The sequence below is a fragment of the Zootoca vivipara genome, chromosome 4 (genome assembly GCF_963506605.1).
Source record: "Zootoca vivipara chromosome 4, rZooViv1.1, whole genome shotgun sequence".
Classification (NCBI taxonomy): Eukaryota; Metazoa; Chordata; class Lepidosauria; order Squamata; family Lacertidae; genus Zootoca; species Zootoca vivipara.
In genome coordinates, this window is record NC_083279.1 from 77116317 (window position 1) to 77134545 (window position 18229).

The following is an 18229-nucleotide window of genomic DNA, read 5'->3' on the forward strand; positions in this document are numbered from 1 at the left end:
TGATCAGTCAAGCTTGCTATGTGAGTGGAAAAGGCAGTCTGAGATCAATTATACAAGATGATCAATGTTTATATACCCTGTTTATGCTAGGCAGGCAGAAAGTTGTAAAGATATGATTAATACCATCCAGCGCATCAGTGGTCCTGCTGTAATGAGTTAGGAATCTTTGGTTTTGTCTCTTTATTTTGGTAAATATCCTGCACTAGACGGGAGACAAAAATGTCACCAGTGCCATGCCACCGCAAAATGGTAGCTGTTGACATATTATGTGCACTGACTGATAATAAAGGCCATCAGAAAATGCTTTATAAGAAATATGAACCTTGATCTAAGGAAATGCAAAGACAGGATGAACACTTGTTTTCTTTTACGAGCAAAACCGCTTCCCCCTGAATGTGCTGTATTACACACCGCTTTTCAATTTCCCCAGAATTAAAACAGAACTAGCAAAAGAACCATGGGGCGCAGAATAAGCGATGCTCTTCAGAAAATGAAAAAGTGGGGAAAACCTGCTTTGTGTTCACTACAAGTCTCTGAACTGAAAAAAATATATTAAAAACAGGGTGGACAGAAGACTGGGTAGTCATTCTAGTTTTATCTTGTTCTTGTTAATTAGCATCAATATTATACATAAAAAGAAAATAATGTTGTATGTCATTTGAGTATTGAGTGACTTAAAATCCGTTCCCTGTTCGCACAACCAGTTTTCACCAATATTACCAAAGCTTGTCATATAACACTCTCATGCATTTTTATTTCTGCTTTAAACTCTTACACCTGGCGAAGATTTTGTGTTAACTCTCAAGATCACATCCAGCACTTTGGACATGATTTGGTCCGATAGAAACATTGTGGACTTCAGGAATGACAGGGATCAAAGAATAAAAGGAATAATTTTGTCACTGTAAATAACTTTATTAAAATAACAGCATGTTCCAAAACATATATCATACTTTATTCTTATGTATATTAAGCCAATATGATAATGATAAAATAGGGCTTTGAGCCAGATGGCTGGTTCTATTTCTACCAAAATGGAAGCCTCAGTTCCATTAACAATCATAGGAATTACAAATTCAAGAAGACTAAAAAAAATTCAAGCATTATGTCTTAGTATCTTGTAAAAAAAAATTTTAAATGATGGCAGCATAAAATTTTCCTTGCACTTAAGAATTCAGTGACCAAACCCATTTATAGGAGGGAGCCTGATAAATTACAGGAACATATTACTCTTCTCCCAAAGACATGCCAACTGTGCACAGTAAATCATTTTCTTGTCGGGGGAAAAAATCTGTGTTAAATAAAAACTACAAAGTCCCAAGGAGCATTGGATTTATGGCAATCTAAAAGCAGCTTTGTAGGTTCATTTCAAACATCTGCTTCTGGATATTGATTGGCTAAGCACACTGACCTCCATTCTCTTTCACCTCCTTCCTTCTCTTTCTACAGAGATTTAAGGAATAAGCAGCAGCGGGGAGATGGTACCAGTTATGGTTTTTATATACATTTGAAAATCGCTTCCAAAAAAGTAACCCAGGTAATAGTTGAGGACTCCAGCGGCAGACATAAGGAACAGGAAAGCTATGATGCGTTTTCCAAAAATGTAACCAGGAGTGCTAAGAGAGAGAGAGAGAGAAAGAAAGCAGTAGTTAACAATATATTGATTTGCAAGAAACGAGCTAAACCTCTCTATCTGTCATGAAGGTCAATCTCAACTTAAATAGAGCTCAGATGTTCAGATTAATGGGGTCAAACTCTGCACTGATGTATGCCTTGGCAAGCACAATTAATTTCGAGTGAGCCGTGCAGGTGTAAATCAGTCGGTGCACAGGGCAAAATTTATGCATCTCAGTAACCAAGACTGTTCCATTTAAGAGACGTATATATCTTATCCTAGCTATTAAAAATGATAGCCACTGATTATACTCGAAACAAAATTCAATAGCCTTGCATATTTAATTCAGGAACGTGATGGGGTAAGTGGAAGCCAAGCAGGATAAGACAACCAGAGACCCTCTGTGTAAGGTCCATTGAGTTCAGTGGGGTTTTGCGGGTTCAAGGTTTAAGGTTGCCGGCTCATTTTACCTTCAAGGATTTTGCATTGCCACACCAGTGAGGACAATGATTGCTGTGATTCTAATGGTGCCTAAACATCATACAACTCCAGTGTTTGCAGTTGAGAGCTGATACAGCAGTAACAATAACTCCCGTGACATCCGGGCTTTGCGAAATACAATCAGGATTGAAAGGGAAGGTGAAGGATCTAGTCTAGGACTAGAAGCCATGACTATTAAAGTGGTCTAAGAGTGCTTTAAATGAATGTGCCCGTATATTTTTGCTCCATGGAGGGAAAACACAGAGAAATACACAAAAAGTGCTCTTTTCTCATATTTTCATTACTGAAAAATCTACATTCCAAAGAAGCATTTTCCCACATGTATTTCTCTTCAGGCATTGTTCTAGAACTAGGTGAAAAGGAAAACACAATGTCAAAAAAAAGCCCGACAAACTGATTAGGAGAATCTAGAATAGTGGCAGGAAATCAGCGGCCTCCAGACATTGTTGGACTCCAACTCCCATCAGCCCTAGCCAACATGGCCAATGGGCTGGAATTTTTAAATTTACCGTATTTCCATTTCTACCCTGCCCTTTCTCCTAAAGGGCGGCAATAGGATCTGTAGTCCAATAACATATGGAGGGCCAGAATATCTCTTGTTATTTGGGGGAGGGGAAGGGGAGGGGGAACAAGGAATGGACAAGTGAGCCGCCATCTTAGAACTTTTGAGAAGATGTAAGTGGGGACTTACCTCTGTGTCCTTTCCCCCATATAGCCGACAAAGTACTTCTGTCTCACAAACAAGTACATCAGTCCCGCAAAGGCAGCAGGAGCTAAAGAGAAGTAGGAAAGGCAGGCCGTGTTAGACGTTGTCACTTCGCTTGGATTAAAATGCAACCTTGAGCACGATTCAAAGTGCTTTAACTATTATGGCTTTCAGAGGACAAGCCCTGTGTGGATGAATTAAGGAAGGAAACTGCAGTATTGCTATTTTGCCTTGATAAATGCAAAACCTAGGCTGTGTACATATGCGGGGTCTGAAACACACAGGGCTCTCTCTTTTTTTCAGAGCGCTTTTGTCGATAGTGATTTGCGGTTGTGTATCCCTTGACCCAGGTGGCGCTGTGGGTTAAACCACAGGGCTTGCTGATCAGAAGGTCGGCGGTTCGAATCCCTGCAACGGGGTGAGCTCCCGTTGCTCGGTCCCAGCTCCTGCCCACCTAGCAGTTCGAAAGCACGTCAAAGTGCAAGTAGATAAATAGGGACCACTCCGGCGGGAAGGTAAACGGCGTTTCCGTGCGCTGCTCTGGTTCGCCAGAAGCAGCTTTGTCATGCTGGCCACATGACCCAGAAGCTGTCTGCAGACAAACGCCGGCTCCCTCGGCCAGTAAAGTGAGATGAGCGCCGCAACCGCAGAGTCAGACACGACTGGACCTGATGGTCAGGGGCCCCATTACCTTTTTACCTTATCCCTTGGCACAATAACGTTGCCTAAAGCAGGAAATACTGCTTGTGTTGTCTGTACATACAGGTGGGAGTGTATATGAAGTAGTACACATGAAGGTGCTCTGCTCCCCTCCCCCCATTAGGTTAGTCACCCACCCACCCCAAGCACTGGTGGAAAGGATGTAACACTTTGCTGCACCTGCGTATGCACAGTTCCTTCCTCACTCCCCCCCCCCCCCAAGGATTGCAATATGCTGTGGAAGTCTAGTAGGAGAGGAGAAGTGGCCCAGTCTTGCACCATGACTAGGTCTTCCCCAGTAGGAGGTGACCTAAGAAAACCCTCTCTGTGCATATCTGAATGCAGCAAGTGCTTGAGATGTGCGCTCTTGGCACAAAACGGATTAAAACTGTTGCTGGAGAACGCACTTTAGCTTAACCAGGGACGTCATAGGGACAACATCATGTGCGCAGCCCACCCCACCCCCACCCCCAAGCATGCCTGCATCCAGCACTGTGTAGACACCCCTGGGGAGATGGTGTGAAGAGGGCTCTGAATACATTACCTTGACTACACAGCAAGCCAGCACACCAAAGCACGGCAAGAAAGGTAGGGTAGGCATCTCTGCAGTTTTGGCTAGGAAATTATTTTTAAAAAGGGATATCATCATACTGAGAGCAAGAAAATGTATCCATGCAATTCGAAGCAAAGGACAAGGCACCTATCAATCACAGGGAAGCTTAATGTAAAATCAGAAAGATAGCAATCTCAAAGGGATGTTCATGTTACAACTGTTATCTACAAAGTTTTTTGACGTAAGTACAATGCACAAATTGAAACACAGACCATTGGGGAAGGAAGCTTTTAATCTGAACCATGGTTTGTTAGCTATGTAAACCTTGGCTCATTTCAGCAAACCATGGTTAAGACTAACCGCATATTGTCCAGGTATGAACATCATAACAAACTGTAGTTAATCTAAAATGTAAGCAAAACCTTCCAGACCCATCCTGGTGGCTGCGCCAGAAGAGGTGAGGGGTGAGCATAAGGACAAGGCTTACTTCATCTCATTTTCCTAACTAGCAAGGCCATTGTGTTTCAAAAATCGGAGTCAACAACATGAAGGAGAGAGCCACACCATACATTTAAAGGACGTCCAATGCACATTTAAAGCACATGACTTCTCCAATTAATCCTGGGAACATCTAACAGAGCTACGGTCCCCAGGATTCTCTGGGGAGGGAGTCATGTGCTTTAAATATGCACTGAATACACTTTAAATGTATGGTGTGGATCTGCTCAAAGTCTTAGAAGGCCAGCTTTCTGGGATGGGGGTGGTGGGTAGGAATAGTATCGAAGCAAATATGAGCCCCAGAATCTCTCTTTAGATACAAGCCTTGTGTCTGCAACGATTACAGCCATATTGTTTGCCATTTCAATCCTCTTTCCCATGACACACACACAAAAAATACTCACTTGGCTGTAAAGACTCGCTCAAAGGGAGATGTACCGCCACGGTGAACAATTTTGCCCGTACTGTTCTTGCTTTCCTGTTCTACTTTGCTTGCAAAAAAGGCTGTTTAAGGAAGGAAGGAAGGCTTACTTTTATTTCATTTCAATATTAATGTCCCTCTTTTCCTACCTGTGGGAAGCCCAAAGCGGCTAAGAAACAATGCCAAAGACAGAAAAACAAACAATTCCATAAACCAATGCAATGCAAATCAATTCCCCCCAAAAAAGTGGTGTAATAAACAGTTAAATTATAAATCAGAATATTTCTGTAACATAGTAACATCAAACTATGACTTAACAAAATATCAACTTAATGTTTCACAAATATCACTTTCAATTTTTGGATGGCTTGTAGGAATGGAATTTGGGACAGCAAAGCAAGGAAAGTCAATAAAGATGGAAAACCAATGCCTGGAATCTGTTATCTCTATCCAGGCAAGCAAGCATTGCTCTTGGTAGTCTTGCAGGTGTTTTTGTAAGGTGTGAAGGTCCAGAGGCACCTTTCATGAGCCCAGAGTCCAGCAGCAACCAAGACACCAATCTAAGCCTGATGCTGCTGCCTGAGAGCCACTGAAATTATTGGTGAGAAAAGATTAAGAACTCCTTTCATTCCTTTGCTGAAACACCCCTCTCTCAAACTGCTTTTTTATTTCAGTAATGGTGCTGAGACTCCAAAGCATAAGGTTGGTTTTTAAGGGGGTTGCAAATCTACCAAGTTCTGTTGCCTTAGCCATTACTAAAACTGCTGTGCTTTTCTTTGAAATATGCACACAATGTCTCTCTAGCCTTGGAAAGCAGTGCAGCAATTTCAGTAAGGTCTTCAGCCAGAAAGAACTGCTGGTTCCTACCCGAATTGTTAGTTCTTGGATTACCAATTTAGTGTGCTTGGGAATCGGATACTCCTTGCTGCCTTGCTGCAGTAGCCTGAGAGTTTCACATAAGAAGAATGGCCTCCAGGCACAGAGCCTGGCTCCTTTACACAATTGCACTGATCTCATGCTGCTTATTCAAGACGAGAGCAGGACAGAGAGAACGTGCTACTAGCTGCGTTGCTAAATCAGTGTCCTGTATCTGCCACTGTGGCCACAGCATCCTCTGAGTCATGTTGGGGCATCTGAAGAATGCAGAGAAACCCAAACATTTTGCTGCAAGTTGTTAGTCGCTATAACAAAGATACGGTTTCAGTGATCAATGGCGTCCTTCCAGGATCCAGAACAAACTTGTCTAAAAGGGCAGCCTGGTGCTCTAAATAGAATCTCCTCCTCCCTCTACGTCTGCTTCTCAAACTTTCTGTTCTCCTTCTGGACTTTATGCTCTCTGTTGCATATATGTCGCTTTGTGTGGGGATCTGTGAGTTGGAGAGAATGTAAGTTGAAGTTGTTGTTTTTTACAAAAACCCAACAACCCAGAAATCCCATTCTCCATCAATCCCCTTCTCTCCTCGCTACTCCTCACTGAACCCACAAAGTTCAGTGCAGCAGGGAAGAGGAAACGTGGAAGGGCAGCTGCTTTGAAAGAAGAAGGTCCCAAGTTCAATCTGCAGGCAGCTTCTCCCAGTAGCGATGGGAAAGACCCCAGTCTGAAACCCCGGAGAGTCACTGCTGGTCAGTACCAACCAGATGGACCAATGAGCCTGAATCGGTGTAGAGCAGCTAAAGTGGTGCTGGCCCTGATGCTGGGTGATGGGTCAGCCCTGCCTGCTCAGTGTTTCCCTGCAGGTAAGAGTTTGGTCCCCCCACCAAGGGAGCCCACCTCCCACTGCCAGTCAACCTAGGCAGCAGCCCGGCCGCCTCCTGCTATCACCAGAAGGAACATTTCCATCCCCACCAGCCTGCGACTTGCCACATTTGAGATTCTTCCCATTTTCTCAGTGTTAATTTAACATGGAAGTTAGTGCCAATGTTGCTAGGCTAAGTAATCTGGAACACACATTGCAAGTCTTTAATTTTAAACCCAGACAAATCAACAAAAAGAGGGGCGGGATTCTGAGAGCAGCTCTGACACAACATGTACAAATACAGATTATTATTATTATTTAAATGCATGCATTCAAATCTTTCTCACCCCATGCCTAATGCTCAGGTCTGCCTCTTTTTCTGACCTCCCCTCTCCTCCCTTGTTCTTTCTTACCATTTTGGACGGCGCTTAAAAGCGTAACGATGACCAGGAGGACAATGTACCCCACCACTTCTTGGTCCATGCTGTCGGCAGGCAGGCTTGCCAGGATATTCTGCTCAGCCTTTTTTTAGCAACTCAGCCAGACAAACCACAGGAGGAGGAAGTGATCCTCTCCCTTATCTTGCATCATGTAACTTTTCTGATGCCTCCACAGCTAAAAACGCAGCATGATAGTAGCATATCGTCTTCAAAAGCGCTATCAGTGCATTGCATTTACCGTAACAGCAATGAAGGCCATGCCTCTCAATCTTTTTGTTTCGGCTTACATTATTTGCATATCTAGGTGACGTGCCCATGTGAAGAAGCAGAAGTGCCGATCCATATCGTGCAACCCGCGTGGATCTGAATTAACAGTGCCATCGCATTTGTGACTCAAAGGCTCAATGTGAACCATGGTTTACTCCCAGGGGCATGAGACGACAGCCTAAATTTAAGAATCTCTCTCTGCCACAATCTGTTTGGACCATCTTCAGAACAAGATCCTGCAGAGATACCAATAAGAACTGGAAAACTAGAATAATATTGAAAAACGGGCAATTAAGTGGTTGGGTTAGTTGTTATTATTTTATCCATTTAAATCATCTTACTCTGCTCTTAAGCAGAAAAGGATCCCAAAATGCCTTACATGAGAGCAAGATGGTCCCTGCCCACAGATTTACTGTATATAATCTAAAACACAACACAAAAGGAAAAGGGGTTGAGGAGGGAAAAGGAAAAGATAATGTGTTACAAGTCAGAGTTATGCACTTCCTTTCTTCCCTGCTTGTCCCTTGCATTTGCCCCATCATTGCATTTTCCTTGCAAGTAAACTATGGGATTGGGAATCCCATGTTTTCTTATGTCCGTGTAGTTCTGCCCTCCATGTAGACATAGAAGCCAGATTCTCCCCCCCCCCCAAATTTGAACACAGCGTTAAAATCTTTCTTTCATGCTTTGCTTACAAATAGCTGAGCACAGAAAAGGCTATCAATGGCTGCTAGGCCCGATATCAGCGTTCTACCTTCAGTTATCAGTGAGGGCATGACTTTGAATACCAGTTCCTAGGGAACACTACCAGCGGCGGAGCTTCATGCAGGGGCAGGCAGTGGCGATGGCGCCCCTGGGATCGCATCGCTCAGGGCGCACCGCCCCCACCGCCCCTATCTTCCTATGCCCCTGAACACTACAAATTTAATTCTTTTTAAAACAGTATGAGGCCACTGTAGATTAAAAATAGCTTTGGCTTTTCAGGTGAAATTGCAGTTTACAATGGAGGAACCTAAGATATGAAACAATCTCAGACAGATGATGGAGTAACAGCCAGCAGATTGGGCAAAAAGAAGGTGGAGAAATGTTCCCTGCGTGAAGCACATGGTGTGTAACTTTGAAACTGGTAGAAATTAGTCGTAGCTTGGAGGATTTTTCCAAAATCAAATTTACAACTGTTTTATCTTGCAAATTTCCTTTGCATGCTTCATTTGTGCTAGGTTTTGTGGCTGTGAAAAGGGAAGCTGCTCTGCATGTGTAATAAGATAAGAAGTGCTGCAATATCAAAGAACATAGGAAGTGGCCTTATACGTGGTCCATCTAATCTAGTATTCTGTGCACTGGCTGGCAGCATCTCAGGCAGGCTTGTGTATCTGCAGGAATTTTTTCCAGGGAAGGCAAATCCTCCAAATAAACAAACAAACACCTGGACTTTCACTTTTTGAAATATGGCAACCCTACCACTGTGAGAACAGGACTAGGTGGGCCATTGGCCTGATCCAGCAGGCTCTTCTTATTTTCTTAACTAGCATCAGAGAACACCTTTAGTAGATCTGGTGGCTGGTGGCAAATCTTGGGTAGACCAGGCTTCTTAGAAACCTATACTCCAGCTCTTCCTGTCCATTGCTCCAGCAGCATAAGAAATATGCCAGAATAGCAACATTGGACGACACTTCAGGATAGTCATAGACTACTTTAATCTCCTGCCCCATCCTGCAGGAAAATGGGTTTAGCATTCAGCTTTACTGGGTTGGCATAACCCACATTCAGCTACAGCTCTGACCCCTGCAATATGCGTACAATATTGATGGGCTTCATCTGCATGGATACTGGCAAATTAAAAAAAAAGTTTACAAAGGAAAAAAAACCCCATGGGGGGGGGGTTAGAAGAGATAAAATAAGACCTGAGGTTTGGATTGACAACCTTCTCCCTAATCAGAGCTACACCCAGAGCTACTTGTTTTCTATGGGGCAGCAGCAGGACCAGAGAAGACTAACATAAAAACTTTTAAAATGACCCCAGATGTTCCATCTCTAGAATTTCTTTTGCCTTCTCTTTGTCTAATTGGCTAGATCTGCTTTCTTCAATGTCAGCCTCATTCACTGGCTAAAAACACAGGCAGGCAGATGCAGGACAGTGGGTCACAAAACAAAGGAGGGAAATAGTGCCTGCCAGTTTTGTTCTCGTGTATCTGGTTCTAAAAGTGCTAAAAACCACCCTTTAAAAATAAAGCGAAATATTCAAAGTTGAGAATCTGCAGTTTACGGCTCATGCCCACCACTCCGCACTGCCACGCTGTCTTTCCAAGCCTACCTTGCTGGGAGACTAAACGAGGGACTGACCCTGGCAGCTATGGCATTCAAACAGGTGCTCTGCCAGTGAGGTACTGCCTCAGATGCAAGAGATATTATGTAGTGGTGAGACATGAATACCCAATATTATCCTACATGTGTACCAACAAAATTGCCCAATATATCCAATGGTGCTGTTATTTGCATGGGCAACTATACAGGGGAAGAACAAAGGAATATTCTTTGTTAAATAGTTCCTGCAGCCTGCTGCACTGTGCTTCCCCTAAGATCCAATCTCCACTCCTAATCCATGGCTATTTCAGATCGATCTGAACGGCTGCAATTTATAGTAAGGGATGCATTGCTGGTCTATTCCATAGGAAGAACTCTGGTCCTCTAGATGCTACTAGACTCCAACTCCCATCTGCCCCAGCCAGCATGACCAGGGATCAGGGATGATGGGAGGGGTAGTTTGTCATCATCTGGAGAATCACAGGTTTGCCATCCCAGGGCTGCTTTCGCAACCGCCCTACTCCATCTGTGTTTCTCCAAAAATAAGGCACCGTCTTATATTTATTTTTCCTCAAAAAAAAAAAAAAAACACATGGTGGCTTATTTTAAGGGGATGTCTTTTTTTATTATTAAGTATGGTAAACTGCCCTTCACAATGGCTTATTTTCGGGGTATGGCTTATTTCCGGGCGGGGTATGGCTTATTTTCGGAGAAACACGGTATTTACTCCTGCCCATGGAAACCCAGCCATGTCTACCTTTTACTGTACATGAAGAGGGGCTTTTGGAATGCCAAAATGTTGGTGGCACACTAAAATTTGAACCCAATGTGTAGTATCAGGTGTGCACGACTGTCTCACTGTTCACTTGGAAGAAAACAGGCTTTTCACCCAGCACTGGTTATGAGAATAGACCCTGACGTCTGATCTCTTCAGTAAGATTTGAGAGCCACATATTGGCGTGAGGTGTCTTGTGATGGCGTCAGTCTTTTCAATTCTGCTTCCTCTCTTTGTATCATATTTTCACCATCCGGCACCCTATCCTATTTTTCTTTTCTCTTGTTTTCTCTTACTCTTTTTTCTGGCCCACTTCAGTCTTTACAAACTCCTTCCCCACCTTGTCTAAGAGATCACATAGGAACATAGGAAGATGGCTTGTACTGAGTCAAACCATTGGTCCATCTATCTCAGTACATTATTGTCTAAGCATCTTGAGCGGTCAAGCTCAGAATATAGGGAGGTGCAATTGTGAAGACCTTTTCAGAATCACACAAAACCAAAACAAGGCAAAACATAAGTCATTTTGATATTCTCATTCTGCATCCTGGTTGAGACACACTTTTTCACCAGCTTTCATGGATACTTAGTTATTGTGTGTGCGCGCGTTGCTGTTGCTGCTTGGCTTTTGTTTTTTTTAATCTACGTACCCACAAAGGATGTGGTTTCCTTGTTCTTTTCCTTTTCAACAGGCCTGTTAGAAGCAGCACAAAGAAAGGGGAACTAGGCAATAGACTTCCTTATTAAACTGTAAGACCCTTTTAAAATTTATGCATTTATTATAAAATACTCCCATTTATTATAAAATCTTTGTAAGCAATGTACCTTTATTAGGTCAACCAAAATGCACAAGCTTACTTCAAACTCTTCATCAAGCTAGAATCTAGGTGTTAGATGGGAAACAGAGGACGATGAGGAAATAAAAAATATTATCTGGTGGTGAAGTCATGGGTCTGCCTTGGGTCACAGTCTTAAAATGGAATGTGGAAGGAAGTAGCAGACCTTCAAACGAGGCCGTTAGGTGCTGGGCAGGTTTCATGTTGCACCAATAGCTGCTGAGACGAAGGAACATACCATGGTGGATTTCCCATATTTGGAAATAGAAAACCCAGCTGTTTATATAATACAATTCTCCTGTTTACTATAAACTTACAAAATACTAAAAAAAAAAATTCCTTCCAGTAGCACCTTAGAGACCAACTAAGTTTGTCATAGGTATTAGCTTTCATGTGCATGCACACTTCTTCAGATTCTTCAGTATTATAAAATACTGTTATAGGCCACCCCAATCTCTGCTGAGCAGTGTAAGATTCCAGTGGTCTTGGCACTTCACCAGAGTTAGTATTTCCTTTGGAAAAAAAAAGAGGCACAGCGGAGGCTGCAGTGTCTTTCTGAAAAATGGTTTATTTACTGTGGAGAGAGTTGCCAACATTCTCATCACAAGCAGGCCCGTCTTTCCCATTGGGTTTACTGGCGCAATGCGCCAGGGCGCTGGGTGCTCAGGAGTGCCCCAGCAAGTGGGGGAGCTGTGCGGCGGCCTCGCCTTTCCCTCCTGCACGCCCGCCAGCTGTGTCGCTCAGGGGAGAGCAGGGAGGTAAGCGAGGCAGAGCAGAGGCACTAGGACCCTGTTCCGCTCTGCAGTGCCTGGTGCTGCGTTTCTTTGGTAGAGGCAGGACTTCCGGCGAGGCAAGATGGCGATGGGCATGCTGCCACGGAGCTCTTGAGAGTGGCCGGCGTGCTCACGCTGCCTGAGCGGCTCCCGAGCTGCCAAGACCACTGCCGCCGCTGCGCATGTGCCGGGGGAACCCGGTGGACCGGCCGGGGGGCTGCTCCCCCCCCAGCGATTGCGTCAGGCCGGAGCCAAGGGCGTCCGGCCATCGACCGGGCAGAGCTCTGAGGCCTGGGGCAGCCTGGCTCGTGGAGCACCGGTGCTCCGGAGGGGAAGAGGGAGAGCCCCAGCCTCGTGGCCGCTGCTGTTGTCGTCCTTCGCCCTGGATGGGGAGAAGGGGAGAGGGACCCTTTGAGGCGAGGAGCCTAAGTCTTGCCACCCCTGCCGCTGCCACTGCTATTGCCACCTTTTTTTATCATTATCATTATTGTAAGGGACAAAAGGTACAGAGACCCCCCTTCCATCCTGAGGAGTAGTTCCTCCACCACCAGCAGCGCCAGTGGGGAGGGGGAAGAGTCCAGTGGGGAAGGAGGAAGTAGGGGCCAGGGCTCTGGCAGGATAGCAGAGCCTCTGTTGCACGTGAGAGAGGAAGAGAGAGCGGGGGAAAGGGGGGAGAAGGAAAACAGGGAAAGGAGACCCTCTTTCCCTCCGGTTCCGGAATTACGCAGGAGGAAACGCGGAAAGAGATTTGGGGTGCCCAGACTCTTATGTTGGAAGAAAACGCGGGAAGCGCCATTCCAGGGTTCTGACCCAGACTGCATAGCTGCCAAGTTTTCACTTTTCTCGCAAGGAAGCCTATTCAGCATAAGGGAAAATCCCTGTAAAAAAGGGATAACTTGGCAGCTATGAGACTGAGAACATGTATCCTGTACAGCTCTAGCACTGTAAATAGCCTGCACACAATAAAAGCATGAAAAGGCAACGGTTTGGAGAGTCTTTACTCTAGAGTAGTCGCAGCACCTCTGTGACAATTATCATTACTATTATTTTTATTTTTACTTTTTTACTTTCATTTATTTTTTTAAAAAATAAATGTTTATAAAAAAATAAATAAATGCCCGCCGCCTGCCCTCCCTCCCTCGTTGCGGCCAGGGCACAGCAGGTGAGGTCAGGCCCATAGCTGCCAAGTTTCCCCTTTTCTCGCGAGGAAGCCTATTCAGCATAAGGGAAAACCCCTTATAAAAAGGGATAACTTGGCAGCTATGTTCAGGCCGGCGGGAAACCAGGGGGAGGGGACGCCGGAGGGATTTTTGCACCACGGCGCTGGATACCCTTAAGACGGCCCGGATCACAAGAGAGTGCTTTGTTACTCTCATAAAAACAGCAAGCTTGGATCTACAAGCAGCTGAATCAGCCATGCTGCCTCTGCCTTGCGGTGAGAGCTTCTTCCCCTTGGCTCCCATATGGCATTTCCATACTTCCTCCTCCTCCTTCCTTTTCTTTTCTAGCTTTCTTTTCCTAAAAGCAAAGGAAGGATGAGTTCAAGCATTATAGTTCAAGCATCGGTGTTAGCTTCCTGCATTTCCCCCCTTTTATTGATAAGATCTAGTGCAGGCATCCCCAAACTTCGGCCCTCCAGATGTTTTGGACTACAATTCCCATCTTCCCTGACCACTGGTCCTGTTAGCTAGGGATCATGGGAGTTGTAGGCCAAAACATCTGGAGGGCCGCAGTTTGGGGATGCCTGGTCTAGTGTAATGACTCTTCCATGAAGAAAATTATAGTCCAGACATGATTATATACCGTTATCATTCACTCTATTTCTAATATCCAAGCTTTGAGTGTCATTCCTATAAAGCCAAAATTGCATATAGCAAAAAAACAAAAACACGTTGGGTTCATTGATGGGTGGGATTGCCAAAGTCTTTCGTGGATGCCCACCCTCTTCCCACCCCCGTTTTAATTTTTTGCCAAGTGCATGAAGCTGAAGGTGCACCAGTTAAATGCACATAAGTTACAAGTTACCCGTATGGCTAAAATGGTGTCAATTGGCTTGGGAAAACTCCAAAGTTTGCAGTAGTATACAAAATACTTAAGTACGGGGGGGGGGGGCTGAGGTGGTGGTGGTGAACCCCAAACAGGCCAATGAGGACTGAGCATGCTCAGTGGGCACAGACTGTTTAGTGGCTGTTGGGAGGGTGGAATGAGGAATTGAGCATGGAATGGAAAGGCTGGAGTGGAAACCGACCAGGAACACGGCACGCTACAACATTTTGTTGCAGCCCATGGGGTGGGTGTGTGCTCAAAAAGTATAGAATAGCATGAAAAATACTAAATTAACTGAGGTTCCGCTCCCCTAGCAGAAGAAGCCTGCCCACTGTAATGTCCTCTCTTTGGGGTGGATTTCCCCCGAGATCTCCCCCAAAAAACTCAACAACTTTTTGTGCCACCCTAAAAATAAATAAATCCTGGGCTATGCCCATGTTGCAGTCCCCACTTGTTTTCATTTATTATTTATGCACAAGCCAGCCAGATGGGCGGGTATAAATAACATCATCATCATCATCATCATCAATGTTAACCTTAAATCAGGGTTGAGCAGAAGGTGAAAAAGGGTGCTAGGCAGTTGCAACATATGGGAGGAGGAAGTTGCAGGAGGTTAGCCTGGGGAGGGGGTTGTGCAAGGCGTGGTGGGGGAGGGGCATGCACATGGGTTGTGAAGGTGAATGTGGGTGCAAAGTGGTGCTGCAGAACAGAATAGAGAAGTAGCTTCAGAAAGGGCGTTGGGGAGGTGAAAAGAGAAGTTATTCTGTGTGGGATTAAGGGCCAAGCGGCATCTGTTAAGAGACTGCAATAAGGATATCCAGAAGCTTATGATTGATTGATTCAAGATTGCCGAGTACCAGGGTGCCCTCGTGCCTTTCCCAGAAATTGCTGCCTGGCTAGGTCAAAGCCAGGCACGCGCATCAAAATCAAAGGAAGAAGGAACTGGGATAATATCCCCACTTTTAACTTGCCCTTTTCTCCCCCTGGAGGAATCTTGCTAGTTTGGGCTGGGCGATCACGAACCCCAAGAAAGGGTGAAATTTTAGGGCAGGCTTTTTGTGCAAGTTCCCCCGTTTGGGGCACTTATCTTACTGATCTCATTTGCTACTGCTGCTGCTGCTGCTGCAAGAGCCTTCCTCGTCCAGCCTTCCTGTCTCGCTCATTAGGAAGGAGGTTTGTTTCCGGGGTTTTTGCAACAGCTATTTTGGAGGTGGAAGAATGAATTAAAGGAAGCGCGTTAGCAGTCGCAATAACAGCAAGGCTGAAACCATAAGTACCTTCCTGGCAGAGACCCGAAACCAGCGGAGTCTCTGTGGCGCAATCGGTTAGCGCGTTCGGCTGTTAACCGAAAGGTTGGTGGTTCGAGCCCACCCAGGGACGGGGATAGCGGATCTTTTTTGCTCACTTTCTTCTGTCCTTGCTCTGCAAAATTTGTCACATCGTTTGAACTGATTTATCTCATCTGCAATTCAATTCTGCAAAGCAACTCTGGTTTGGAAGACGGAAGTACCTTGCATTTAATTCACAGATACCATTCTGAGCTGCTGGTTTTTTTTTTTTGGTTTTTTTTTAAACCGGGAAACTCGTGTAGTCGAAACGGGTGCAGGGAAACTACCGGGTATGACGCTTTTTCTCCATGTCTTCTGCAGGGAAGTGCACCAAGAAAAGGAAAACTTGCACATCGTAAGTTAGGTCTGTCGAATGCTGCAAAGTAACTGTTGGACATGGATGAATCGAGACTGCCAAGTTTGATGGCACCTTACTTTGCAAAAATAATAAACTAGTATTATAGAACAGAATTTTTGTGTGTGTGTGTAGTGTGTAGTGTGTACCTATCCATGTCTGTGTATCTATATGCATGCAACCTAGCGGTTTTTCCTTCCCCATCCCCAGCACGCGGCTAAACGCTAAGACTTGCAAAATTCCGAAAACTACAAGAAATGCACATGCGAATTCTGCTATAAGGATCATGTGGGGAAGCCTTGAGCCGACCTGGGTTTCCGTAGTGTAGTGGTTATCACGTTCGCCTAACACGCGAAAGGTCCCCGGTTCGAAACCGGGCGGAAACACTTTTTCATTTTTCTCATTACAGTTTGTGAGACGTTTTACGACCTCAACACGTTTAGAGGAGATACCGCCCGGGCTTTGTGTTCTTTTGTATCAAATTATAAATATTAATGTGGTTTGAACGCTCCGTGAACCATGGAAGTTCAGTCACTCAGCAGACTTGACCCAACCGCTCTGCTTTTTTGTTGTTTTGCTTTCATTGCTCGGCTCATGTAGACTTATTTCCAAATGGGGTGCGTGTCGGTGGGGAGAAATCTGGATGATAAAATGCCTGTTTTAGGAAGATGGAGAAAACGTTGCGTGCTTCTGAAAGTGAGAACAAAGTGACGGCAGAATTCACACTTCAAATTCTCACACTGAAAGCTTACATTATTTCAAGTCATTAATTGTGCATTAAAAAAAATCTGTACTTTTATTAGCGCGGAGCCATGGTGGGAAGAGGATCGTTTCCTCCGTGTTTGGGAAAGGGAAGCAAGGAGCTGAGCAAGGGCTTGTTTGCAGAACAGCCATGGATCGCACCTCTGCAACAGTGTTCCATTATTTCTAATCCGGATTATTTAAAAAATGCACTTAAAAGTTTGCATTTAGCGCCACAGAGAAATTTCCTTTGCACAGCTTCGTGAGAATCTCCTGCCTGTCCCCCCCCCCGGCCCCCAACGGATCTGCGGGGAGGGAGCGCCTGGTTGGGCAAACTTTTCTTTGAGTTGCAAAAAAGGCATCAAAAGTGGCGACTGCTACATACCAGGGGGGACTCTGCAGTATTATACATTGGGGTGAGGCGGAGAGGACTAGCGATGCCTACTAGGTTTTCCCAGTAGTGATGTATGGAAGTGAGAGCTGGACCATAAAGAAGGCTGATCGCCGAAGAATTGATGCTTTTGAATTATGGTGCTGGAGGAGACTCTTGAGAGTCCCATGGACTGCAAGAAGATCAAACCTATCCATTCTGAAGGAAATCAGCCCTGAGTGCTCCCTGGAAGGACAGATCGTGAAGCTGAGGCTCCAATACTTTGGCCACCTCATGAGAAGAGAAGAATCCTTGGGAAAGACCCTGATGTTGGGAAAGATTGAGGGCACTAGGAGAAGGGGACGACAGAGGATGAGATGGTTGGACAGTGTTCTCAAAGCTACGAACATGAGTTTGACCAAACTGTGGGAGGCAGTGGAAGACAGGAGTGCCTGGCGTGCTATGGTCCATGGCACCATCTCCTAGCCTAACCTATTTTACAGGGTTGTTGTGAGGATGAAATGGGGAGAACCGTGTAATATTTTTTTTATATATACCTCTCCCATCTGGTTGGGTTTCCCCAGCCACTCTGGGCAGCTGCCAATAGAATATTAAAAACACGACAAAACATAAAAACTTCCTTAAACAGGGCCACCTTTGGATGTCTTTTAAATGTCATATAGTTGTTTATTTCCTTGACATCTGATGGGAGGGCGTTCTACAGGGCGGGTGCCACTACCAAGAAGGCCCTCTGCCTGGTTCCCTGTAACCTCACTTCTCGCAGTGAGGGAACCACCAGAAGGCTCTCGGAGCTGGACCTCAGTGTCCGGGCTGAACAATGGGGGTGGAGATGCTCCTTCAGGTGTACTGGGCCGAGGCCATTTAGGGCTTTAAATGTCAGCACCAACACTTTGAATTGTGCTCGGAAAGGTACTGGGAGCCAATGTAGGTCTTTCAGGACTGGTGTTATATGGTCTCGGCAGCCACTCCCAGTCACTAGTCTAGCTGCCGCATTCTGGATTAGTTGTAGTATCTGGGTCACCTTCAAAGGTAGCCCCATGTAGAGCGTATTGCAGTAGTCCAAGCGGGAGATAGCTAGAGCATCCACCTCTCTGGCGAGACAGTCTGCATACCAGATGGAGCTGGTAGACAACTGCCCTGGACACAGAACTGACCTGCGCCTCCATGGACAGCTGTGAGTCCAAAATTACTCCCAGGCTGTGCACCTGGTCCTTCAGGACCAGGGAGTCATGCCACCTTGAGAT

The 18229-nt window shown here is 45.3% G+C and overlaps 1 protein-coding gene and 2 non-coding genes across 3 annotated transcripts; 2 read left to right on the plus strand and 1 right to left on the minus strand.

Moving 5' to 3' along the window:
- Positions 1 to 900: 900 nt before the first annotated feature.
- ALOX5AP (arachidonate 5-lipoxygenase activating protein) lies at positions 901 to 7371 on the minus strand. Its single transcript, XM_035115748.2, has 5 exons — positions 7143 to 7371; positions 4977 to 5076; positions 4066 to 4136; positions 2808 to 2889; positions 901 to 1616 (listed from the first exon to the last, which is right to left on the minus strand). The coding sequence occupies exons 1-5, from the start codon at positions 7210 to 7212 to the stop codon at positions 1454 to 1456; spliced, it is 486 nt and encodes a 161-aa protein (XP_034971639.1). The 5' UTR covers positions 7213 to 7371; the 3' UTR covers positions 901 to 1453.
- Positions 7372 to 15476: 8105 nt separating this feature from the next.
- TRNAN-GUU (transfer RNA asparagine (anticodon GUU)) lies at positions 15477 to 15550 on the plus strand. Its single transcript has one exon. It is a non-coding gene; the product is annotated as a tRNA-Asn (tRNA).
- Positions 15551 to 16166: 616 nt separating this feature from the next.
- Positions 16167 to 16239, plus strand: TRNAV-AAC (transfer RNA valine (anticodon AAC)). The gene has a single exon. It is a non-coding gene; the product is annotated as a tRNA-Val (tRNA).
- The last annotated feature ends 1990 nt before the right edge of the window (positions 16240 to 18229 follow it).